The sequence below is a fragment of the Poeciliopsis prolifica genome, unplaced genomic scaffold (genome assembly GCF_027474105.1).
Source record: "Poeciliopsis prolifica strain line A6 unplaced genomic scaffold, Auburn_PproV2 SCAFFOLD117, whole genome shotgun sequence".
In the NCBI taxonomy this organism is placed as follows: Eukaryota; Metazoa; Chordata; class Actinopteri; order Cyprinodontiformes; family Poeciliidae; genus Poeciliopsis; species Poeciliopsis prolifica.
This window is the reverse complement of record NW_026562492.1, coordinates 272,838-299,064: the sequence shown is the minus strand read 5'-3', so window position 1 is coordinate 299,064 and position 26,227 is coordinate 272,838. Positions and strand designations below refer to the sequence as shown.

At 37.6% G+C, this 26,227-nt stretch overlaps 1 protein-coding gene across 2 annotated transcripts in view; it reads left to right on the top strand.

The window, feature by feature from the left end:
- cog5 (component of oligomeric golgi complex 5) overlaps nt 1-26,227 on the top strand; it is a 64,087-nt gene that overhangs the window by 26,985 nt on the left and 10,875 nt on the right. The window contains exons 7-13 of one of the 2 annotated variants that reach the window (XM_055024235.1): nt 6,668-6,798; nt 10,943-11,102; nt 11,857-11,969; nt 12,874-12,951; nt 16,990-17,071; nt 23,419-23,623; nt 25,781-25,942. In XM_055024235.1, coding sequence (XP_054880210.1) covers nt 6,668-6,798; nt 10,943-11,102; nt 11,857-11,969; nt 12,874-12,951; nt 16,990-17,071; nt 23,419-23,623; nt 25,781-25,942 — 931 coding nt within the window. Of the gene's footprint in view, nt 1-6,667; nt 6,799-10,942; nt 11,103-11,856; nt 11,970-12,873; nt 12,952-16,986; nt 17,072-23,418; nt 23,624-25,780; nt 25,943-26,227 lie in introns of both variants that reach the window. The other variant, XM_055024234.1, reaches the window with a different exon arrangement.

Here is a 26,227-nt window from a genome sequence, read left to right as displayed (position 1 = left end):
GTGAAGCTTGTCAGTGGACTAATTAGGGGTGCTTGGGATTGGCATGGCAACAATGGCACAGCCAGGCTAAGCAAACACAGACTGATAGATCAGGATTTAGATTAGAGCCCGTCTGTTGTCCTCCACAATTCATTTTTCTCTGTGTGTGAAAAAAAAAAACTGAAAAATAAATTGTTCAGGTGCTTGCACTAAACAAAACGCATATAGCTTAAATTGTTCAAAGAAATTAATATTAGAAGAAGTTTATTCAACATTCTGTGACATTTCATTGCATTTTAAGATATAGCTGAGTCACAGAATTCATACATTTATACATTCATAAATTTAAAAGTCCACTGAAACTGGTTAACTGAAGAGTGTGACTGCTACTCTTAAGCCAATCTTTTTTTAGATTTTTTTCAGCACTAGAGACCCTTATTAGCAGTCACCATACAGGAAATGGGTGGAAGGAACAGGGGAAAAGAGATGCAACAAAGATTCTAGAGTCAGGAATTTAACTCAGGATGGCTGCTTCAAGAACCACGGGCTCTGTATGTTGGGCGCTCGCTCTGCATCTCATCTTAAGCCACTCTTAAATCATTTTATGATGTCTTATTTTCTGCTTTTGTTCGTCTTAGTTGTAGTATTTATTTTTTATATTCTGATTTAATTTGTGTTGTACATTATTCAACACAAATAGTGTGTTGAATAACACATTCAACAATGAAAAAGTGGAATCAGCAGGTTAGACCTCAAAGAAAAGCAGTAATTGCAGCAGAGTGTTCAGTGTCTTTCCTCTGATCATTTCTGAATAGTTTTTGCAAAATGTTACTCTGGGTTCCAAATTCTGCAGATGTCAATTAAATGAAGTATCAGTCAAGGAGCCATCTCACAATTTGGTACTACAACATTCTTTATGGGAGTGAAGTGTGTGTTATGATTGGAACTTTAATGGTGGCAGATAGAAGATCTACAGTACTGAGAGTACTGAGTGGGTTGTATAACACATTCGTATATTATTAACCTATCATACAAATTGGGTTACCACAACCAAACGTTTTATTTGCAGTTCATAATTTTAGCAAACATCTTAAGTTGGTACAGGCCTATTATTTTTTTACTCATTTTAAGTGTCTTTTGGACTTTTTAGCCATCTTGCCATTGATTTTTGTTCCCCTGCTTAAATCACTGCTTCCTTGGAAAAGTGGGACTATTTCTTGCCAAGTGTAGAATTGTCCTCTTTTGGACCACAAGGCAAACTACAATAGGATCATTCAGCTGTTCAGAGACTTGGACCCTTTGTTTGACTAGTAACTAGTAATGCTACAAAATTTTTTATTTTTTATTTTAACATTTTAATTGAGAAAGCACATTACATTACAATGATATGTTGATTTCATTCTAATTTTTACACTCAGTTTTCACACTTTTTTCCTTGACAGAAAAAAAAAAAACATAACAAAAAAGGAAAAGTCAAGGCACATCTGTGTCAGAGCTCTGTTTATCACCTGGGAAATGTCTCCTCATAACCAGAGGTCTGTGTCACCTTCTTTTCTTTTGGCGTGCATGACATGCACAACACTGTGAGCAGTGAACACATGACACGAATCAGAAAAGACCAATTCATACAAAGACTTTGTCACATAGCTCAGCTGTTCCATCTTTATATATGTGAAACTTGGTAAATAACCAGGAGCTTTGGACAGATTGCTTTTGAATATGTGGTGTCTGCACAATACTTCAGTCCTTCACCTGTATAATAAGAATAGTATATCTTCCTTCCTTTGCGTGGGTGTACTATAGACCTGAAATGTAAAAAGAATCGATTCAGATGCTACAATTAGCAACAACAAAAAAAAAAAAAAAACAACAAACCAAAAATGCCATCAGACTATTTAATGCAAGACAACTTTAGGTTTTTTTGTTTTCATTCTGAATTATTTATGGTGGCCAATTTTTTCATCTTCTGATGGGCTTTATGAATAGCTTGATTTCATTTTACAGAAGGTTTAGGTACCGACCCGTAGTACCAAAAGTACTAGTGCCTTCTTTAGTCACCATGGTAATGCCAGCAAACTGGATTGACCTGAACCACACAGAGAATCTCAGGGCTATTGTCAAGTAGTCCATTGGCCAGAGGCCAACATTTCACATTTTGGTTTATTTCACGAGGAAAATGAGACATCAGAACCAACAGTGCAGACGAGCTGAAGGCTGTAATTAAGTGTGGTTCTACTGGGGCGTTCAGTCTTCCTGAACGCCCCAGTAGAACCACACTTTGATCTGTTTCATGCCACATTGGATTGATGTAAGAATTGACGCATATGAAGCCTTTCACAAGTGCTAAGTACAGCTATTGTTCAATACGTGGATGACTCAGTGTTACTAAGAACATTTCATTTTTATTGGTCTGTTATAGTTTTTGAGAAACAAAATTTGGAGTTTTCATTAGCTGTAAGTCTGAATCATCAAAATAAAAGTAAGTGCTTGGGCACATAACTGTGTGGACGGAATCTTTAACTTTCTTGGAAAACAATTTCTGAAACAACATTTGCATACTATTCTGAGCTAAGATCTATAAGGTGCTTTCTGTGTATTTCTTTGTTAGAATTTCAACTTTCTCTGCCTCACTGTCAGACAGACACAACATGTGGTGTCGGACACACTCAGTGGGACCTTAATGTTTTAGCTGCTCACAGCTCTAGCTGTAACCTGACCGGTTTTGGACCAAACCTTTTAAATAACCAGGGTTATCCTGTAAGTTGTTTTGAATGTTTAGTTTTTAAACTATTATTTTTGGTAGTTTCCATTTGAATTAGTATTTGTTTGTTAGTTTAAAATTTGAATTAAGACACAGGAGGACAAGAAAGTTTGTCCTAATATTTAACTAAGCAACCATCATTTTGTGTTGATGTCATATCTTCTGTAGTTTACTCAATACAAGAAGTTGGAAAGTTGGAACATGAATTGAATGGCTATAAATTGCAACTTTTTACAAATGTCAACAATTTACAGCAGTGAGATATTATTCTGTTTCTCCTGTTCCTAACATATTTTTGACATGAATATCATAAAGTTGTTTATATTAAAACTGACATTGCTTTAAGGCCTGTTTTAATTCCTGTGCTGCATATTACTTTTGGATACCAGAGCTTTGGTTCTGCGTATTTCCAACCTCTCATCATTTTACCTGACCTGCAGGGCAGGGAAGTGTACTGTCAAACATTTTCAGATGAAAGAGGTGTGATCCCCTTTTTGAAGTTTATTTGCATTCAATCTTTTTTCTTGTGAAATTCTGTGCTATGAGAAGATTTAACTCTATCATAGAGTTAAATCTGAGGCAGTTTTCTACTTTCATTTCAGCCATCTGACCTGCTGAAACCTCAAACTATTTTATTTTATCTAACCTTTATTTAACCTGGTGAGTTTATTAAGAGGAAATTCTTAGTTGTGATAGCAACCTGGTGGAGAAGAAAGAATAAAGCTGTTTGTGTAGCAACTAGACTGCTCTTTAAGCCAGAAATGGGAGTGTTCAATAATACAATATATTTAGAAATATCAGTATAAGGCCAAACCAGTTTGATGAATGACTTAGCTCCCTTCAGTTTATTTTATATTAACCTGCAGCAAACATAATCTCAAATCATTGTTACAGTAAAAAAAAAAAAAAAAATCAATCATGCAAACAGGCACAAAGTCACTGATGACCACAGAGTCCACATTTGACATCATAGCTGGACCCCTGTGTAATGGAGAGATCAGTGGTATTTCTGAACCATATCAGCTGCGAGTTTAGTCTACTACTCCAACATCAAAAATAGGCCAGATTAGGGCGTGGCAATGGTGCAGGGATAAAGTGTTACCCATGTAAGGAGGCTTTAGTACTCGATGTGACTGCCGCAGGTTTGAGTCTGATGATCTTTCCTGCATCTCTTCCCCTTCTTTCATAAGTCTGACAACTTTCAAATCAATACCTCTTATAAAAAATGGCTAAAAGGTTGTAGATTAGTAATACTTATCAGCTTGTTGCTTAGTGTCTGTTATTCACATTGTAACAGTGTGTCCATGTCCTGCTGTCTTCACATACACCACCTCATATATTGCTGCATGAACATTCAGGTTTCTCTCTTTTCTGGTTGAAGTTCTAATAGCATAATGTTTGTTAGTTGACAGCATCAGCAACGTTAATTTCAGCAGTTTGTCTATGGTGCTACATTTTCAGATGCTCATTGTTTAATGGACTTAATTCATTATTCTAGTGGGATACAACCGACTGATTGTCCACTGCCACATTTTCATGTGAGTTGAGCCAGTATCTGTTCCTCTGGTATAAAGCTGGGGTGACAGTAGGTGGAGAAACAATAGAGGGGGAAAAGCAGTTGAAATGTTTAACAGGCTGTCAGAAGTGCTATGTGCTTCTTTGAAATAAGTGTTGTTGACAAATCTGTCAAGCTGACTTATCCTGCTGTCATCTTCCCTGTCAGCAGGATAAAATATGCTAATTTAATCACAAAGATGTGTTGATGAAGTACCAGAGTATCATTTGAACAATAGTTGACCAAACATTTTTGTACAAGTACACTTTACAATTTGAAGATGTAAATGCCTAGTTCTCAAATTGTCCCGCTACAAATCTGAGTCGTTTTTTTTTCTTCACCATCAATGCATAAAAAGGGCACCCTCTTTCTGATTGATATAAATGATCTTATATAAAAGTCCTGAAGTATAGAAAACATGGGCTGCTCAGTTGAAGGTTTGTTCTCCTGAAAAGGAAGGTAGTTCTTCCCACTGTCAAAACGAAAAGTCAAAGCAAAACCAACAAAAAGCAACCACTAAAACCACTATTCCACGATTCTTTCTCCTGTCTTCTTCAGGAGGAGCAATAGCTCCACAGACAATAACTGTCTGATATTAACTGGACCGTCTTCCTTATTTATTTATAAAGCCCCATTCAAACACAAAACAAGGAAAAGAGCTCTAGATAAAATTGAACAAAAGACTTAAAGAATTTTAATAGGTATACCATCCCAGTGTCTGTTTGGGAGCATCTTGCATACAGAACTGCCTTAATTCTGTTCATCAAATTCAACAAAGTGTCAGACACATTCCTCAGACATCTTGCGCCATATATTAACGTGATATTTTCTCACAGTTGCTGATAGGTCTTCTGTACATTCATGATGTGGAGTCTCACTTCCACTACATCCCAAATCCAGATCCTTGGACTTGGATCTGGTGAGTATGGAGAACACTGGACTACAGTGAACTCACTGTTGTGTACTAGATATGATCAGAACTTTGTGACATGTTTCATTGTCCTACTGGAATTAAGCATCGGAAGATGGGTCCACAGTGGTCATAAACTGATGGGCACAGCAACGATACCCAGGTAGGCTTGGGCAAAGTTAAACGATGCTTAGTTGGTACTCATGAGTCTATAGAGTGTGCCATGAAAATACTGTTATCACCACCAGTTTGAATTGTTGATAGAAGATTGGATTGATCCATGTCTTCATGTTGATTACAGCAGATTCTGACCCTGTCTGAATGTTGTTTCATTTCAGACTTCACATAACAGCAATGATTTTTCCAACTTGTTGGTGAATCTGTTTGAATTTTAGTCTCAGCTTCCTGTTATTTTCTGACAGCAGTGGTACCAGGGGCCTCATGCTTAAAAGAGTCCACAGTTCTAACAATAAAACTTCGCATACGGACAAATTTAGGAAAGTGCAGCGCACAAAAAAAATTGGATGTATAAAGAAGAAAATTTGTTCACGTTGAAACAATAAAATATTAAAATAATGAAAAAACATTGAGTTTGATGCTTCTTTGTCTAAAAAAACCACTGAATGTAGTCAGATTTCCGCACATTTCAGTGAGTTTTGATGCTTTATAGTTTGTTATTGTCCAAAGAAAAAGTTTCCGTGGTTGCCATACATTTTCACAGCAGGTCAAAAGCTGCCATATATGTATGGTTCCATGTGTTCTTCCTTCACATATGGAATTCTGCATATCAGTGTTGCAGCCAGTTTGACCTACAGTTGCCAATGTATATCATCTTTACCCAGTCTGTCCATTGTCTTGCCTCTGACATTTCTGTCCATTCTCTTGCCTCTGACATTACCATCCACACAGCTGCTGCTCACTGAATGTTATTTTCTGTTTCAGAACATTCTTTGTTAACCTAAAAAATGTCTGAGTGAAAGTCTCAGCAGTTCAGCTGGTTCTGAAGAACTGATATCAGTCTATGTGGCACCAGCAACTATTGAAAGTCAAATGAACATACTTTCTTCCTCATTAATTCTGATGCTCAGTTTGAACTTCAACAAGAATCAGAGCCCGATCCGAATCAATTGAATACCTTTGATAATAGGCCCGAGTCTGAAATAAACCTGCTAAATATTTTAATCAAGATTTTATTGCTTTGGTTTTCAGACCACCATTAGAGTAAGAGCTATTGTTTAACATCTTCCATCTCCTTTTTGTTACAACTGCAAATCTTCAGGGATGTGATTGATAGAATAAAGCAGGGCTGTGTATAAATTAGTTGTGCAGGTTGCTGCACTTTTTATAGTCTAATTAACTTATACATCTTTATTTCTTCTCTCTATCAAATCCAAACTCTGCTTCACCACATTTAGACGCCAAAATGTACAAATTAATCACCATTTTCATTTTTTTGTTACAGACTATTTGTCTCAAGGTGTGGATCTGAGCGGTGTAGAGGTGATTGAGAACGATCTGCTGCTGATCAGCAGAGCGAGGCTTGAGGTAGAGAACCAAGCCAAGAGACTATTGGAGCAGGGCATGGAGATCCAGGTACGTTATAAAATGTTACTCCTCTAAGAAGTTCAATGTCTAAAGGATGGAAGAATCCACCAATAATATGTTTGTAAAAGTAAGTGAAGGAAAACATCAAAAAACAATTAAATAGTCTTGTGAGGTGCTTACTTTGTGACCTGACGAATATTAATGAGAACTCCCACATGTAAATGCACAAGCCAACCTAATCACTCAAGCAGCTCTGTCGTCCCACCCAGCTGCTGTCTCTACTCTCTGGGTGTGAAGGCTTCTATTCGACTTCTTCGGCTGTATCATTCAAACTAAAATTCTCGTAGACTTGGTTCATATTTGAAAGTATTAAATGAATAAAAGTTGGTTGTTCCAAAGAATATTTTTAAAGAAATGTCTGTGTATTTTACTGCTTAAAGCAAAAGAACACCATGGGCTCCTTGGTGCTCCATAAAGTAAATGTACAATAAAGCTCTAAATCCTTTTATGTGGATTTCCTTCACTTGCCCATGAAGGGAAGTGTGTGTTTTTGACAGCCTCTTTAATGTTCATGTTGCTGCTGACATGCTGTGCTTTTGTCCTCAAGTCTCTGTGTAGGTGTTGAGCAGGTCCACATTCAGCAATATTAAAATTTATCAAATAAAAGCAAATGTAATGTGAAAACATTTCATTATATCTACTTATTATCTTTCTCCTTCCAATGAGTCTTTGAAAGTGAGGATTTTAATTTATTGGTTAAGATTAGGAATGTGCAAAATATATGGCATTTGGCCTACAATAGAGATGTGTAGTCTACCAGCTAACCAAGGTAATGCTTGTTGATGATGTAACAGAGCCATTGGGAAGCACCGTGACTGATAGCACAAAGAGGTCATTAAAAAGGCTGGTAACGTAAATGATCACGACCTGGTCCAAGTTATTATTAAATACAATTTTAAATTGTGCTGTAGACATCTGCATAGCTGAGGGAGATAGACTACTTGTCTCAAGGTGTGGATCTGAGCGGTATAGATTAATTAATGGACTAAGTGCAGCTATTGTTCAATACGTGGAGGACTCAGTGTTACTAAGAACATTTAATTTTCATTGTTATATTTTCTGAGAATTTTTTTTTTGGAGTTTTCATTAGCTGTTAGTCTGAATTTAGTGTCAAGTCTGACTTAGGGTCAATTTGTTGACCCTAAGTGTCAACAAATTGACACCTCATACCAAAAAACAAATTTTTTTTTGTTTGTACTTTTTAAGCAAGAATAGTAATTTAGCAAAATAAATTGATCTGACTGCCCTCAGTCATTTGATTATTAACCAATTCTTATTCTTGTCATACTTCTGCATTCAGTTGTCCCAGATCCGCGATAGGGAGGAGTGTGCATGCAGAATGGGTTCCTGCAACTACCAAATTATAGACAAAACATTTTTTTCAACATTGAAGTTACAAAAGCACTTTCATGTATTTACTTTGCGAATGTAGTAGGGAAAACCCCTCCTTGCAAACACAGAAATGGTTTGACTGCAAAGAAAACATCTGACTTAGAGTTCATCAGGCTGTCCTAGTTCTGTCCTAAATCCCAGTTGTGCTACAGGGAAGTCAGGTAAAACTTCTGAGGAGGTCCCTCTGCTCTGGGTCAGGCACCTTGATATGAGGAAACTGTACTGTGACTGTCGCTGACTAGTATAATATTTGACCCATTAAAATATTATAGTACCAGTCAAACTCTCAGAACATTTTACAGTATCCCTTTTGTCTTAGGAGTGTATGATCATAAATAAATATGACCATGTGGTCATATTCAGGACAATATGACCATAAAAAGTAACTTCTTCAAAAAAATCTTAAAGAAATTGAGAATCTCAAGGACATCATGTTATTGTGGGTCAAATTATGCTAAATAATAAAAACTCCAGCCTCAGATACCTGAATCACACAGAAGACTTTGAGATTCAGGAGTGTCTTTGTCATGTGTATTCAGATATGAATACACATGCATATATGTAGAGCATACACACAGAGACCACTTTTCCCATTAGTCAAGGGACTTCTTTGAGTATCTTATATAAGCATTTGGGTCATATCTGTGAGAATTAGTTTTACCTCAGTGCTCTGCTAAGGCCGCCACAAACCCTGTAGGCCATAAAGCCTGTTGATGGGTGTTCAGGTGACCGAGAAAACAAAATCTTGCTTGTTTGTTGTCCTCTCCATACATCCAGACCCACCCCATCTGTCAAAAACAAACAAAAACCAGACTGTACTTTTAGATAGTAACAATAGAGATAATGTTCTTCGATAGCTGAAGGCCAACGTGAAATTTGTGCCATTTCAGGCTAAAGTAATTTAATGGTCGGTTTCGGGATTCTGTGATGCATTTTCAATTAGCCTACAATAAATCCAGCATACAGAAAGGTAAACAAGAATACACAATATAAAGATTGGTTAATGTGGATATTATAGAGGTAGTTTACCCTGCTGAGGAAAGAAAGTGCAGAAGTTAGGCTGTAACAAGCGTAGCACAATGCCGAATCAATGTGCATGTGACTCCACTCTGCTCCCATCAAACATGCAACCCTGAATATTCACACTTGATTTACCCCACAGTTAAAACAAGTGACAAAACAGAGCTGGAAGATGTTACGCTGAAGCTAAAAATGAGAGAAGTTACACTTCCACGCCAGCAGAGAGCAAAGTCAAAGATTTAGACATATTTTAAACTGGTAGCAGTTTAAAATATATCGAGATTACTTTGATCAAAGGTCTCTAATCAGAGTTAACGAGTCAGGTTGGATCAGGCTTAGACAAGGTGAACATGGGCTCTGGCCATGTTGGAGTTTTTTAGGCCTCATAAAGAAAAAAAAAAGCACTGACAATGCCTAGAAAAAATACCACAACCTCTTGGAAAATGATTAGTTTTCCAAGAGTTTGTCCATAAGAGAGTCTATGTTATGTCTGAGTACCCAAAAATAATAGTCGAGTTATAGCATTATTTTGTAATGAAGTTGCTAAGTTTCAACTTCATGATGAATTGGTGGTAGGTCAACATCTTTGTTGAGGCCAGTAGAGTAGATTTGAGGTATGCTTGGCAGGCTGTGCATTTGGGACGTGGACCTTCAGTGGAGGTTTACCAATTTAATTCACCAGTATAACACTACACTGTTAAAAAAAAAGTCTCTAATTCATGGTTAAATACAAGCAGCTGTGGTTGCCAGAATTTTAACATATTTAGGCCTGTCACAATAAAAAAATTTGAACGATTAATTGTCTCAAAAATTATTGTGAGAAACGACAATATTTGAAGATCATTTTAAACTGATATAATGGTAATGATGTAATAATGCAAGCACATCCTGCCAAAAATAAATACTCTTTATTTTCAAAAGAACATTTAATACTGGTAAACAAAACATCCAAAGAGAAAAATAAAATGGACTCTTGGTCTCCGTTAACAAAAAAATGCATTTAAATAAAAGCTAAACAACATAAAACCAAAGTGGAAATAAAATCTACATTCAACCAATGAAGTCTGTATGCTGTATTGTCCTCCAATAATCATTAGATTTAGAGAAAGAAGGTGGACATATCCAATGACCTGATCCAACAGGTAATAATAATATGGCAACCTCACCAAACAATTTTCAGACATAATTTATGCTGCTGTATCGTTCCAGATGCTACTCTTAGATGTACGTTTCTTAAGAGACATTAATTAAAGTCCTGCACCTCGCACCCCACTGCATAGTCAGGTGTGAGCTAATGAAATGAGGAAGGGAGGGATTAGTGGAGGGCACCAGAGTTGAGCCTTTTTTCATCCAGTGGATGAATATATATATATATTTTTTTTTTTTTTTTTATTTAGACTCCTTTATTGTCCATTAAACATACATAAAATGTAAATTTATCTTTGGCAATGGCACAAGAAACACAACACAACACTCATCACAGTCGCTACAAAACTGCATGCACAATGAACAAACAAGGTCTGTAAAATGAAATCAAGTCATATTACTCTACTCATGTCATTCATATATATACACACACACACTGGTCCCACACATGTGGTTGATTGGGGAAGGAATAGGGATTAGGCCAATGAGGGAAGTGCATCAAAATTACATTACCATTTTCTCACAGTTTACAATGTATTCCTTATATTTTTCTTCTTTTTTTCTCTTTGCTCAGAATCCAACCCAGGTTGGAACAGCTTTGCAAGTTTTTTATAACTTGGGCAGTTTAAAAGAGACTATCAACTGTGTGGTAGGGGGTTATCAGGCCAGCATAAAGGATAATGTCTCTAAAGCCATTGACATCAAGGGTTTGACCCAACCAACCAACCCCAGAGGTAAGAATCAACCAATAACTGGTTCAAGTACTGTAGAAGTTGGACTTAAGCACAGTTTTATTGCACATTGTCCTCATTTCAGAAAGATAAAAGACAATGGCACTTTCTGGGTCGGCCCAGTTCATAAGTTGGCTAGCTGGATCCAAAACAGAATATTATACCATGGCCATAGAGAATAGTTTGTTGAATCCAGGGGAAAATGTTATCTTCACACTAATGTGATCTCCACTATCGTTCTATTTTTCCAAATGTGTAGTCAGACATGATAAAATGCATGATAAAAGTCTTTGTTGATATTTGAGTTAGTAAATAGTAAAATAATTTTGATGGTCCTGTCAGAAAATAACACTATACAATGTATTAGAGCTAAAGCTGCATAGAAAGCATCCTACATACAAGTAGAAGTTGGATCAATCCCAGGCCTAGATAGACTGTCCTGCTGCCACAAATACTAAGTGTTTGAAATTGGTGCACAGCAACAACAGTATCTTATCTTTGCTCTTCATTCACAGTTTTCAATTCATTTGGACACCCAAATGATTTTTCAAATTTCTTGTTCTTTTATTTTAAAGGTTTTCAGTTAGCCAAAACTAGTTCACACTTGTCTTACCATTACCTCAGTGTGCTTTTAGGATTTGAGGACATGTGAAAAGTAAAATTGACATTTCAAGCACGTTTTGGGCTATGTATAAGGAAATTTTGACTCTGATCTGAATGATTTTAAAAACAGAAACACTGCTTGTCCTCCTTCCAGGAGCTCCTGGGAGAGCAGTGATGCCTACACCAGGCAACACGGCAACATTCCGTGCTGCTCTGTGGACCAACCTGGAGAAACTAATGGACCAAATATGTGCTGCATGCAGACAGGTACACATATGCACACGCAAACTGACTCCACATTCACTTATTGGCTCAATGCTAAAAAAAACAATTCATCATATTGCTTTGTCAGTTGCAAATGTTTTGGCTCTTTGAAGTGAATGACAGGAGCCGGCTCCTCACTGAGAGCCATTTTTTATTTATGGGAGGGATTTATGATGAAATCACACCCATACACACACACCCATACGCACACAGAGTGTGCTCCCCACTCCCCACTTTTTTTCCCTTTCACTGCTCAGCTCTCACTCTTTCAGTGGCTCCACTGAGCAGAGTCATCCACTCTGCTCATGGCGGAACTTTGCTTTGATTTAAAACAGCAGCCTTGTGGCCAATCGTGTGAGAATATGGGATCATACCATTATGTGAAAACAGTGGTTTGGGGGAGCAGACATGACAGTGAGGTGAGGGGACAGTCCGTCCCCTCAGTCAAGACAAAACCCATAAATATAATGGACACCTGTAGAAGAGAAGCATCATCTGGCTGAAAACTAAAGATATTGTAGAATAATAAATTATTATTATGAGTAAGTTCAGTAAATTTGCAGTTTTTTGTTTGTTGGTTTTTGTTAAAAATTAGAAGTTTGATTAAAATATTATATAAAAGTAAGAATGTCTGCTTTCGTAACAGAACAAATACATGAAATTAAGCAAGTACAAGACTTGTCTTATAGGGAACATTGAATGCAAAAGGATATATCAAAAAAATATTTCTATTTGTCTAGTTATGTTTATATATGGGGCTGCAGATGATCAGAAATGAAGAGCCATTTGGGAACCAAAAGAGATGGCTCTTTTTTGGGAGCCAAGCTACAAAAGCCTGCTCTCTGAAAAGAGCTGAAATTTCCATCACTATACAGTATCAACATAATTTGTGTGCTGCACCCTACAGGTGCAGCACCTACAGAAAGTACTGATGAAGAAAAGAGACCCTGTCAGCCATGTGTGCTTTATGGAAGAGATCATCAAGGTAAGTGGGCTTAAGTGTTTTGCTTATGGTTTTGATCCATATTGTCTGCTTAATGGTTGGACTTTACGGGGATATAAATTTAGCTCAGCTTATTTAAACGTCTTCAATTCACAGCAGATGTGCTCTCATAGTGCTTTAACCCCTTAAAACCCCCCCCCAAATCACCAAAAATGTTTGAAAAGGTATACCCAATGTAAATCAGCTGCTATTTTTGAACAATTTGGAGTACATGCAAAAGCTCGGTCTCTTTATGAAGATGACAAGCTAAATTTTCTAATTTTGCAGTCAAAATACTTTAAGTAGTTTGTAGCTATTATGTTTGTAACACAAAAGAAATTGAAAAATGTTGCTTCACCTAGATTTTTGATTTTTATTTCTTGTAAATAAAGACTGAGTGTTGAATGTATGGACTAGGTAAGCAATAAATCTGTAGAATAAAGTATTCTGCTCGTGGATTTTAAGACTGATCAAAATAGCACAAAAAAGAAATGTCATTTTGGACATGTTTATTTTTGAGGATGTAAAAATAAATGGGACACTTGGACAAATATCTAGTGACTGTAAGTCCTCAGTGCTTCTACATACAGTCATCAATGAGGGTTCCAATGAAAGATAATGAGCAGAGGAAGTACTGAACAACTCATGTTACATGATTATGCTACAAATGCCTGCATTGTTATAACTATTTTTTATTTATTTTTAAGGAATAATTATTGCCTTAAGATCTTTGGATAGCAGGTATGAGCAGATGGTCTTTCAAACTTAATGCTGTTAATATCAAGTCAGTATTACAAGTTTCAGCTAGAAAAGTTATGGACACCAACGTGGCCCTTTGAGAAAATATCGCAACTTAACTCCTAAAACCATCTATTATTGGAATTTATATTTTTACTATTTTGTCACTAAATTTGAAAATATCATTAAATGAAGTCACTTTTCCAGTTCAGTGACAAACTCACTCTACTTTGTGAAATGAATGTGCTGAGCAAGCCTGGTCTTGGCAGCAGTTGATCAGAAGATAGGAGTTCATTATGTCATTGGTGGGTTGCCAGTTCACAACACAGCTCTGTCCGTATCAGTCATTTTGTCCTTTGGCAAAATGCTCTACCTCCCTCCCTGGTGGTGACCAGCAGGCCTGCTGGTCTGCAGCAGTCTGCCCCACGTCAGCTGTGGCTACAGTGCAGCTTAACTGTATGAATGAAAGAATGACAGATTGGTAGAGTAAAGCTCTTTGGAGTCTCCTGATATATTAGAAACAACAAAGAAATTCCTGATATATTAGAAACAATATCACTGACAATCTGTAAAGGGTTACAATTTCTAAGACTTTGGGAATCCATAGAACCACAATGAAAATCATTATCCACACATGGAACAGTGAGAACCTTCTCCCGAATGATTGGTCTACCAAAATTTCTCCAATTGCTCTCATTTACACTGCAGGTTAGAGAAGAATCCTAATTAGAATTCCTTATAATTTAGAACGACATTTCAAAAAACAGCAACTCTCGAAGAAACACAAAAACAAAAAACATACTTACAAAAAAGTCAAAATATAAGAGAAACTACAAAAGAGATCTCTTTGACTGTAATTTATCTCACAAAATTACAAACCAAACCACATGTTAAAACATGTTAAAACATCCACATGTTAAAACATGTTAAAACATGTGGTTTGGTTTGCCCCTTCTATCAGTGCACCAACAAAGGAGCACTAAAGGTTTTACGGCTACAAAAAATAATGTTTTAATATGCTAAACATGAATTGTTTATTAGAAAAGAATGATATTTGTAAAGAAAAGGAGAGAATTGACACCTTTTTAAGTTACAGTTCTAATAGTTTCAGTGGTAACCATAGCAGTCTTTCTGTGGTCATCATCAGCGTTTCCCTTTTTACAAAACCTAGTAGTAGAAATCAGACTGGGAGACTGTTACCATGGCAACAAAGCTCTCACCAATTACCCATAGATGGAGGTGTGATTTGAGACCTAATGACATGTGTAAATGCAAGGCTCCACAGCAGTACAGCTGCACCGCCATTTCCCCTGTCCTTTACATGAGCCTGTGTTTTTTTCCACTAAGGTGTAAACATGTCGGCTCAGCTTGCAGAAATTGTTCAACAGTATTTATTGCAGACATGTTTTAATCCCTTGCCTGAGACTCAGAAGCCATGTGTCAAATCCAAAATGAGCTGCAGATCCAACCTTCTTTTGTTGTTAAGAAAACACTGAAGGAGTCCATGTCTTTCAAGTCTCCAGTTGAGAAGCTGAAGATTGACTTGACTTGGGGGAAAAAAATAAATAAATATATATATATATATATATATATATATATATATATATATATATTATATATATATATATATATAAAAGAATCCTAATTAGAATTCCTTATAATTTAGAACGACATTTCAAAAAACAGCAACTCTCGAAGAAACAAAAAACAAAAAACATACTTACAAAAAAGTCAAAATATAAGAGAAACTACAAAAGAGATCTCTTTGACTGTAATTTATCTCACAAAATTACAAACCAAACCACATGTTAAAAAAAGAAATAGGCTATTTTTTTTTTTTTCATAAAAATCCTGGCTAATGAACTGGATAACATTATGTTGATTGACAACATATTAGAAACATCTAATAATTAATCAAAACTCATTTAGAAATTATTTATAGGTTAACATATTTGGGTGTGCATGCTTGTTATTTAAGATATGTTTGAATTACTTACATCAGCATACATACATACATGTATGTATTTATATATAATATGGGATTCTGGAGTTGCTGGTGTCTATCTCCAGCTAACATTCTGAGTGTGTGTCTGAGTGTTCACACACACACACACACACCTAGGGAGAATTTAGAGAGACCAATTAACCTCACAGTCATGTTTTTGGACTGTGGGAGGAAGCCGGAGAACCCAGAGAAAACCCAGCATGCACAGGGAGAGCATGCAAACTCCATGCAGAAAGACACCAGAATGGGAATTGAACCAAGGACCTTCTTGCTGCAAGACAACAATTCTGAGATAAACTCACTCTCTCGTGATGGATATGGCAAAGTTGAATAATAAAAAGTCAGCTTAAGAGATATATGAATGTGGACAGCAAAAAAAGAAGAGAAGTGGGAACACAAGATTGGTCAAGAGAGCCAATGAACTGAAGTAGCCCTGACTTAAAATGATCTGGAAGCAGACAATATCTAATGTGGGCAACTTACCACCAACATGACATAAGAATATTAAATCATATGTTCAGCAAAACTCCAAGCAAGTAAATAACAGAAAAGCAATTTACAAATAGCATTAGTTTAAAACACTTAATTCAGCTCAGATAATGGAACTATCTCACTCTGAGCCGATTATCAGTTTGGATAAAGCAATGTCCAAAGATTCAAAAATTGATGGAACAGAAAAACTCTCTTCCGGCAGCAGACGTAAACTGCTGAAGTTTCTTAGCAGAACCTCTGGTACTTTGGGTTGACTAACTCAAGGAAAGTACCTGTCTTGGTGAGGAATGGAGAGGTTGCCACAATAGGCCTATGCAGACAGACGCATCAAGAGACTTTGACGTCTCTATGGGAACGCAGAAACATGATGTGCGCAGACCGCTGCCTAGAAGTTCTCCAGTGAACACTTTGAAGGTTTTGAAATAAATTGTCTTCCTGGGCAGCAGGATAGAAGAAAAGGGTTCAGAGCTCTTGTCTCTTGGAGGTCGACTCCAACAAGACTTTAGGATTAAAGTCTTGCTTCTGTAGTGGGGATCAGTTCTCATCTGAACAGCAATGAGTTTTAAGTGCAGGTTTGGCAGTGATGTCTGCAGCACAAGGAATGCTTAGGAATTACATCTGATCAGTTTGTGAATAAAAGTGGATCACAACACAGGTCTCAGGCCATTTGCTGCATATCTTCCTCCTTTCTCTCCTCCCTACTTCCTGTTCAAGTTCAGCACAAGAAAGGCCACTAGGATTTAAAAACTCTTGAAAAGAAAAGAAAGAGGAGATATCAGGGTCTCACTTGTTTTGTCTGATAGCAGGATGGTCAGCCAGATATCCTCTACACCTTCTGGACAGATGTAACCGGTACACTCAGTGAGGACTTTCATCGAGCAACTGAAGGTATGACTGGTCTGTTCAGAACTTTGACATATTTTGACTCACTGCTGGAATCCACCTGTTGTCTTGAAGTCAAATTTAGTCACAACCAACAAGAATAGTGTTGATGTTAACTGTTCTGTAAGCTGTTTCTCTTGTGTGGTCAGCACACACACATAATGTGTGGTGAGCACATAATGTTGATTACAATATAGTGTAGTTTTATCTTGGCTGGATTATGTAACCATGGCAACATGCTTGTTCAGTTATTGTCGTATCATTTTCATCTATCCTCTTCCGGTCTGATAACCCAGAAGTATGCTGAACTGTGTTCTTGTTTTTAATATGTGATTTTGATGTCAGATGTTTATGTGAAGTCAAATCAGACCAGAATAAAATTTTTAGTTCACTATTTGTCATCTTTAAACTTATTTAGGCTATGGACCTGAATAAGAGGTCAAATATCCTCCAACAACTGGATGATTATGATATTCATAATGACATGTTGTTTTGTCTTTATGAACATTATTATGGTAATAGGCTTACTTTGACTTGTTTACTCTGCTTTGAAAGGATTCATCATTCCACTCTTTAATTGTAGATCCAGTCAGCAAGATGCAGACAAAAATTAGACAAAGATTTCCTAACAATTTTTTCAGTTCTTTACACAACTCTCTCTTTTACACTTATGGGCCCAGCATGGTTGAGCCGATGTACCAAAATAGATTCTCGTTGTCACAATTGCCTGGTGAAAATCTCAACATTTTGTTCTCAGCCTCATGTAGTTCACTCCTCCTTGTCACAACCTCCTGGCAAACGTTTCATCCCCGTCTGCATTCCAAACTATTGTGTGACTGGTCTGAATTTCAGGGATATGTTTTATTTTCTCCTCCAAACTTTTAAACTGGTAGTCTACCATGATCAATGGGTTTGCTGTACTGTTGTAAACCACAAATGACGTCTTACTGCAGTGGGAGGGGATTTTACAGGAGAGTGTGCCTTATTTACCTGGAATGGTGTTTATAAAAACCTCAACTGTTTGGCTGTGACCTGACTATGCAGGGCCCTTAACCACCTGAAATATCTGAGCAACAGAGTAAGAGAGAGGAGCCACAACGTCTGCTTTTGTCTATATCTTTCTGTGAATGTCTTTGAAAATTGTAGAATAATGTGGCTGAATGCGCAATGTCAGAAAGAGCAGGACCTTCTTAAAGTGTCACCCCTGGTAAATTTGGAATAATTCCAAGAAATTGGGAAGAGTCAAAATACAGTTCATGTAGCGGATATGGTAAGTGAGGCTGTGATAAAGACAAAAGAAACATTGCTTTCAGCTTGTCCACTTTGCCATTGTGTTGATTGATTTTTCAGATTCCTCTAGTGTCCTTTTTTCAAAACAATAACTAGTGCTAACTTGCTCTTTGTTTGTGTTTTTGGAGACTTTTATTGCAACATCACTGTGCGGCCATTATCCTTAGATACCAGAAAGCGCTACATATGTAACCCACGATTGTTATAAAAATCTGATATATATCAAATATGACTTACAAGAAATTTGACTTTGCAATTTAAAGCCTTAAGTGAAACTAATCCACAAATCAAATTTTTGTTGATAAAATGTTTTAATATTACGTGTCTGTGCAAATTCTGACATTTTTGTGCAATTTGTTAAATTTGGTTTTATTTTGCCTAAAACTGAATCAATACTATCCTTCTTCACTCAAACGATTCTTAAGCAGTTGACTTTTCCTATTGCAGTTGCCCTGGAGTGTGAAGATTTATTATTTACATGAACAAACTAGAATATGTAGGTCAAATGGAGTAGCAAGTGATGCTACTCCATCTCCAATGGCAACATTTAGAATGTGGACATGGATTGGAATGGGTTTGCTCTGCTCTGACTGAAGGTTTGGTGTTGAACTGATGACTGTCAGACTGAGGAAGGAGGAGAAGCTAAGTGGGGTTAGATTTAGCGCTCTGGGTTCTAATTAATGTTACACCCCAAGAAACTGGTTTCACTACATTTCCCATGAACCTCCAGGTCCTGATTTGTCATAAAGAATTAAACTTAGTTGAACTGCCTAGGTCTGACCCATAAATGATGAGACTATATTCAGGTAAAGTATTTATTTACCAAACTTCAGAATGAAAATAAAGTAAACCACATGTGAAAATATACCCTCACACTGACTATGGTCACCAGCAGACCTTATGTCTGGCGAAGGGAATAGAAGTCAAACAACACCTTTTGGTGGTTGTTAAACTTCAAATAACCAGAAAGTATCAAAACAAATGCATTAAAATACCACAAGCTTTCTCGACCACCTGGTTTATAAATAGGGATGTTCCCTTTCTTTTCAATGTTTGTGTAGTCCCAAATTAGATTATTTTGAACAGTTCCAAACACGTCAGAGTCCTTTAGTTTGAACACAATAATATAAAACAATTGACAGTTTTAATCAGTGGGCCCACCAAAAATAAAACAAATTAAAGCCGGCAAAATAGTCTATGAACCCCCGTTGCAGGCCTGATACTGAAGACACTCACCCTTGGTCCTCAGTCCACAGTGATGGGTGTATATAGGTCCGGATGACTCATCTCACCAGATATCAGTCAGTTAATCCGCGCCCTTTTAGGTAGAGGCGGAGGAAACCACAGCCAAATCCAAGCACAGCAGGCCCGACGCAGGTGTAGTGGCTCTCCTCTCCACAGCTCTGGTGCAGAGACCTCCGCATCCAGCTCACCACTTGCTTCTCGGTCCATCAGCTGTCCCTTGGTGCTAGTGCACATCTAAGTTGTGGCACTTTTTAGCCGGTGTTCCACCAAAACGACTCACAAAAGTTCCAGCTAACTCCACCGAGTCTCTGCGTCGTTTCTTCCCTTTCTTGTTCTGCTCTCCTCTCCCGCGGTACTCCTGTTAGTCCCGCCGCCCAGTCAATCACAACTCAGGAAAAGTGCAATCACCCAATAGCAACTGACCTAAGGCAGAACAACAAAAAAAACATACACAGCATTCCAGTGTGTCACACCTCGTGTTGAGCTGTACTTTACATATAAACTATGCAATAATTATTTGTTCTTAAATTGACGGAACACAATATTTTAATATACTTTTTACTTCAACTGTTTTTATTTTTAACTAACTCTTGCTCATTTCAAACTCCTACCAAAACACTTGGTATTACATCTTATTTTAGGATATTAAGTTGCATACATTAAATTTATTTTTCAAAACAACAATATTTCTGGGAACCCAGGGGATTACACATAGTTACTTGATTGTGCTATAAAATGGCACTGTGTGACTGGAAAATACAGAATACTTCTCCATAATTACACACGTAATAAAAAACATGACTTTGCAACTAAAAGCACAACATTCGCAGTTTAAAGTAAAATTTTATGAACTCAACTGATTTAGAGTACATTTAAACATGAAAACATGGTGCATGTAGCTTAGTGCTGTTTACCCTGATGACCCATGACTGTCGTCCCAGGTATAACACAAACCACATCATGAAAAATGCAGATGAAACAACAATTGTGGGATTAATTCAGGACAACAATGAGGTGAACTACAGAAAAGAGGTACAACGTCTTGTGGACTGGTGTAGAATAAAGTACCTGTTCCTGAATGTCGACAAGACAAAACCACACGGCACTCCTCATTAACGACAAAGCAGTGGAGATTGTCAGCAGCACTACGTTCCTGGGGGTTCACATTACAGACAACCTCAGCTGGACACCTCACATCACTTCACTGGTGAAAAAGGCACAGCATTCGTCTCTGCACTTTCTAAGACGAATGAGAAGGGCTTCGCTTCCCTCCCCATCCTCTCCACCTTCAACAGAGGAACCATTGAGAACCTGCTGACCAGCAATGTCTCCATCTGGTCTGGAAGCTGCAAGGCCTCAGACTGAGAGTCTCTGTGAAGAGTGGTGAAGACAGCAGAGAGGATCATTGGGTCTCCACTCCCCCCCTATCCAAACCATTTTTGTCACTTATTTTATTTGAGATCCTCTCTGACTCCACCCATCCCCTCCATGGTCTGTTCATCCGGTTGGCATCTGGCAGGAGATTCCACAGCATCCGCTGCAGAACAGCCAGACTGAGAAATAGCTGTCTGCCACTGGCCATCAGACTGCTCAACAATCCCATCACTAAAACTGTCTAAGACTGCTTGAAAATATTAAGTTATATATATTTAACAATTTGTTTATTATGTAATTATAGGCACACTATCTTTAATCTTTATTAAGGACAGTGCACATTAATGAACAATCAACACTATTGTATAGACTGTAAATGAGCCAGATTATAGCATAATTGCTCATTTCCATCTGTAGTCCTAGACAAGGAGACCCAAACAACAAAAAGACATTATAAACATACAATCAAGAATTAACAAACATTCACAAAAAACACAGTATGTTTCTATGGTTGATCTGGTTGCCAAGCGATGATATTTCATTGCCAATTTTACTTACGTTTCTTTGAGCAATGACAATAAAGTAAGTCTAAGTCTACTTCGGAGCAACAATGTAGCTTCTGTGATTGAATAAATGCATCTGTAGCTCAGTTATTTTAGCAGCAATGTGGCTTAAACACTGTTTGTAAAATTATTGTGCCACTGTTTTTATCCGCTTCTCTAGTTTACATTCATAATCATTCTTTCATTGTAGTTATCTCTTATACTGAATGAATACTCCTATCAGAAAAGTACAATGATAAGTATCTTTTTTTTTTTTTTAATCACTGAAAAATAAAGTGCAGGTAACAGATGGGTGCTTTATTGGGTGTATGTTTGAATATTTGTTAGACCAGGACTAAGACGAAGACTTAATGATTTCAACAATAGCATTCATTCTTTATCGCTCGCAGTCACTCTCTCTCTCTCCCGGATCACTGGAGGCATTCAGCACAGAGTTGTCTGATTACAGCGAATACCAAAGTGAGAATAGGAGAGGTGATTTTGGCTGCTTGCTTTTGTACTTGGCTTCAGTCTAGCTTTGTTAAAAACCTGTTGTATCTGACAGGCTGTGTCTGAAAACATTCTTAGGCAGAAATAAGAAAAAAAGTGTATTGTATTTAATTAACATGGAACTTATGTAGAGACATTTTTGGTGGAACAGTTTGTTTTTCATAATCAAAAGTAGCAAAGAATTACTGGCAGTCAACATCTATATACCAAAGAGCCCCATAGTCACCACAAACTGGTCAGGCACATCAGGTGTGATCAGAGTATAGCACATTAGGAACTAGATTTTTCTGGTTAAATCAAAGAGAATATAATAGATATAAAGATTGCTTTCATAACTAAATATTTGGTTCTTTCTTTTGTGGAACAATTTTCTCTGCTTGTGCATTGCATACCTATTTACACTCATTTATTGATTAGATTCAGTGCACTTAAATTAATTTGTGAAAACTGCTCAACCCCTCAAGCTTTACAACAAAAATAGATAAAATTGATATTCTGTAAGATATTCTGGTTTAATCTGAATTTGCATGTAATTGCCAAGGTGACTAACAGAAAAACTTGGACTCTGGTAGCACATCTATTCTTTATGCCATTTGTTGTGGTTGGTGTCACACAAATGAAATACAAAGAGTAAATAAGTAAGCTCTGCTGTAATTGTGCAAACCACTGGAGCAGTGAATGGAACTTGCTGAAAATTTTTCTTTCCTATGTACAATCCGTCCCTGTTTTTGCTTGTGATGGTCTAGCTCAAGTACAGCAAGAAATTTGGGTTCCTCACAACAAAATACTGTTTTGTCTTAACTTCTAAAGTTAAAAAGTGGTATACAATCTGTCATTTGTTTTGCTCAGAAAAGATTTTTGCTTCTGCAGTTAATTCTTAAGTAGACGAATGCAGGAGGAAGTTTGACAGTCAGAATTGAATTGTTTGGAAAACAAACAACGAAAAAGCCCATCTCCTACGACAATTATAATGTGATTTGTAGCAAGAAATGAATGAATGAATGAATACATAGATTCCACAAATCTGAATCAGAAGTGATCTGCACCATCTTAGTAAGCAAGCACATGCTCTATGCATAGCACTGGCTTCCAAACCAGTTAAAAGAAAATATGTGGACAATCTTGGCAACTGTGCAAGAGAAAGATACATGAAGAAAGTCACTGCTGACCCGTATGAGACGGAGAAGGAAAACATGTCAGACGATATGGACGAGCTGCCGATCTCTGACTTAACTTATAAAGACGTTGTTTTTTTTCTCCATGTCAATTTACCTGCCAATAAAACAAGTATGTTTTCATTAATATTAAGAAATTATTTAGTTAAAACATGTCTCTATGCCTTGCTGAAAGGTTATTTTTAAGTTTATCTGCTTGCTTGTTTTTTTTTTTCAGCCTCTTCTTTCCTAAAGCAAGCTTTTGAAGGAGAGTACCCGAAACTTCTGCGACTGTACAATGAGCTGTGGCGCCGACTGCAGCAGTACAGCACAAGCCTGCAGGGGGCTCTGACGAGCGGTGGAGGGTTGGACATGCCTCTGGACATCGCTACTGCAGAAATGGAGAGCCAGGACTTGTTCACACATGGAAAACAGGACTACAAGTGAGTCAATTCAAATTAACCAACTCAACCAATTAAAGCCACTTTCATTTTGTCTGGAGTGAAGTTGGGTGGCAAAGTATTTTTCGGAGTACTAATTTCTCACTGTTTGGTGCTAACACTCTTTAACACCATCCATCCATCCATTTTCCTATCTCCAGCTACGTTCCGGGCGAGAGGCGCGGTCACCCAGCCTGTCGCAGGGCCTCTTTAAAAGCAAAATGATCAATTGTACAGCAACAGTAAAGGACACAAAGTCCATGATTTCCAAAAACGTGGCCTACAGGACACTTTGCATCAGTCCATCTCAGATGAGCTTAAGCCCAGAGAAGCTTTTGGTGTTACTCTGGTGTTAAAGTTTTCAATTGTATGGTAGAGTTTTAACTTTCACTTGTACATGTAGCATTGAACTATGTTCACTGAGTGTGGTTTTACAGTTAGGGCCAGAAATATTTGGACAGTGACACAGGTTTTGTTATTTTAGCTGTTGACAAAAATATGTTCAGAAATACAATTTATATATAATATGGGCTGAAAGTGCACACTCCCAGCTGCAATATGAGAGTTTCCACATCCAAATCGGAGAAAGGGTTTAGGAATCATAGCTCTGTAATGCTATGATTCAAGGGACCAAAAGTAATTGGACAATGGACTCCAAAGGCTGCAAGTAACTCAAAAGGCCTTTCCCTCGTTAACCTGTAATCAAGTAAGTAGTTAAAAGGTCTGGGGTTGTTTCCAGGTGTGTGGTTTTGCATTTGGAAGCTGTTGCTGTGACCAGACAACATGCGGTCAAAGGAGCTCTCAATTGACGTGAAGCAGAACATCCTGAGACTGAAAAAAAGGAAAAAATCCATCAGAGAGATAGCAGACATGCTTGGAGTAGCAAAATCAACAGTCTGGTACATTCTGAGGAAAAAGGAATTGACTGGTGAGCTTGGGAACTCAAAAAGGCCTGGGCGTCCACGGAAGACAACGGTGGTGGATGATCGCCGCATACTTCCTTTGGTGAAGAAGAACCCGTTCACAACATCAACTGAGGTCCAGAACACTCTCAGAGAAGTAGGTGTATCTGTCTCTAAGTCAACAGTAAAGAGAAGACTCCATGAAAGCAAATACAAAGGGTTCACATGTAGATGCAAACCATTCATCAATTCCAAAAATAGACAGGCCAGAGTTAAATTGCCCAAAAACACCTCAAGAAGCCAGCCCAGTTCTGGAAAAGTATTCTATGGACAGATGAGACAAAGATCAACCTGTACCAGAATGATGGGAAGAAAAAAGTTTGGAGAAGAAAGGGAACGGCACATGATCCAAGGCACACCACATCCTCTGTAAAACATGGTGGAGGCAACGTGATGGCATGGGCATGCATGGCTTTCAATGGCACTGGGTCACTTGTGTTTATTGATGACATAACAGCAGACAAGAGTAGCCGGATGAATTCTGAAGTGTACCGGGATATACTGTCAGCCCAGATTCAGCCAAATGCTGCAAAGTTGATCGGACGGCGCTTCACAGTACAGATGGATAATGACCCCAAGCATACAGCCAAAGCTACCCAGGAGTTCATGAGAGCAAAAAGGTGGAATATTCTGCAATGGCCAAGTCAATCACCAGATCAACCCAATTGAGCATGCATTTCACTTGCTCAAATCCAGACTTCAGACGGAAAGACCCACTAACAAGCAAGACCTGAAGGCTGCGGCTGTAAAGGCCTGGCAAAGCATTAAGAAGGAGGAAACCCAGCGTTTGGTGATGTCCATGGGTTCCAGACTTAAGGCAGTGATTGCCTCCAAAGGATTCGCAACAAAATATTGAGAAAAAACTTTTTTGTTTGGGTTATATTTATATGTCCAATTACTTTTGAGCTCCTAAAATGTGGAGTGTTTGTAAACAAATGTGTACAATTCCTACATTTTCTATCACATATTTTTGTTCAACCCTTTAAATTAAACGTTACAATCTGCACTTGAATTCTGTTATAGAGGTTTCATTTCAAATCCAATGCGGTGGCATGCAGAGCCCAACTCACAAATATTGTGTTACTGTCCAAATATTTCTGGCCCTAACTGTATGTGGTAATATCTGTTACAGAATGATGTTGGTTTTTACTAATGTCTGGGACATTTTTTGATCCGGTGTCTGTGTGCGTTTATGCAGTCCAGAAAAGGCCCTGAAGGACTCCCTGCAACCATACGAGGCAGCATACCTCTCCAAGTCCCTGTCCCGTCTGTTTGATCCCATCAATCTGGTGTTCCCCATGGGGGGGCGTAACCCACCCTCCAACGACGAACTGGAAAGCATCATAAAAACCATCAGCAGGTGAGTTCACTACATGCCAGCACAGATGCTCTTGAAGTTTCAACATGTCACAGGTGTGAAAAAATCTAACGTTATTGTTTATTTTAAATGTAATATAAAAAAAAGACGTTAACTGATAGCTTGAGATTTCTCACACAGATTAAAGCCTTTTTTTCTAAAATGCAAAAATAAATGTATGATAAATTCACATTTGTATTTGTATTCCGCTAGATGTTCCATGTAACTTTTGAGTGCCTTCAGATGACTTTTGTTCTAAATCGACATGATCTGAAAAAACTGAATTTG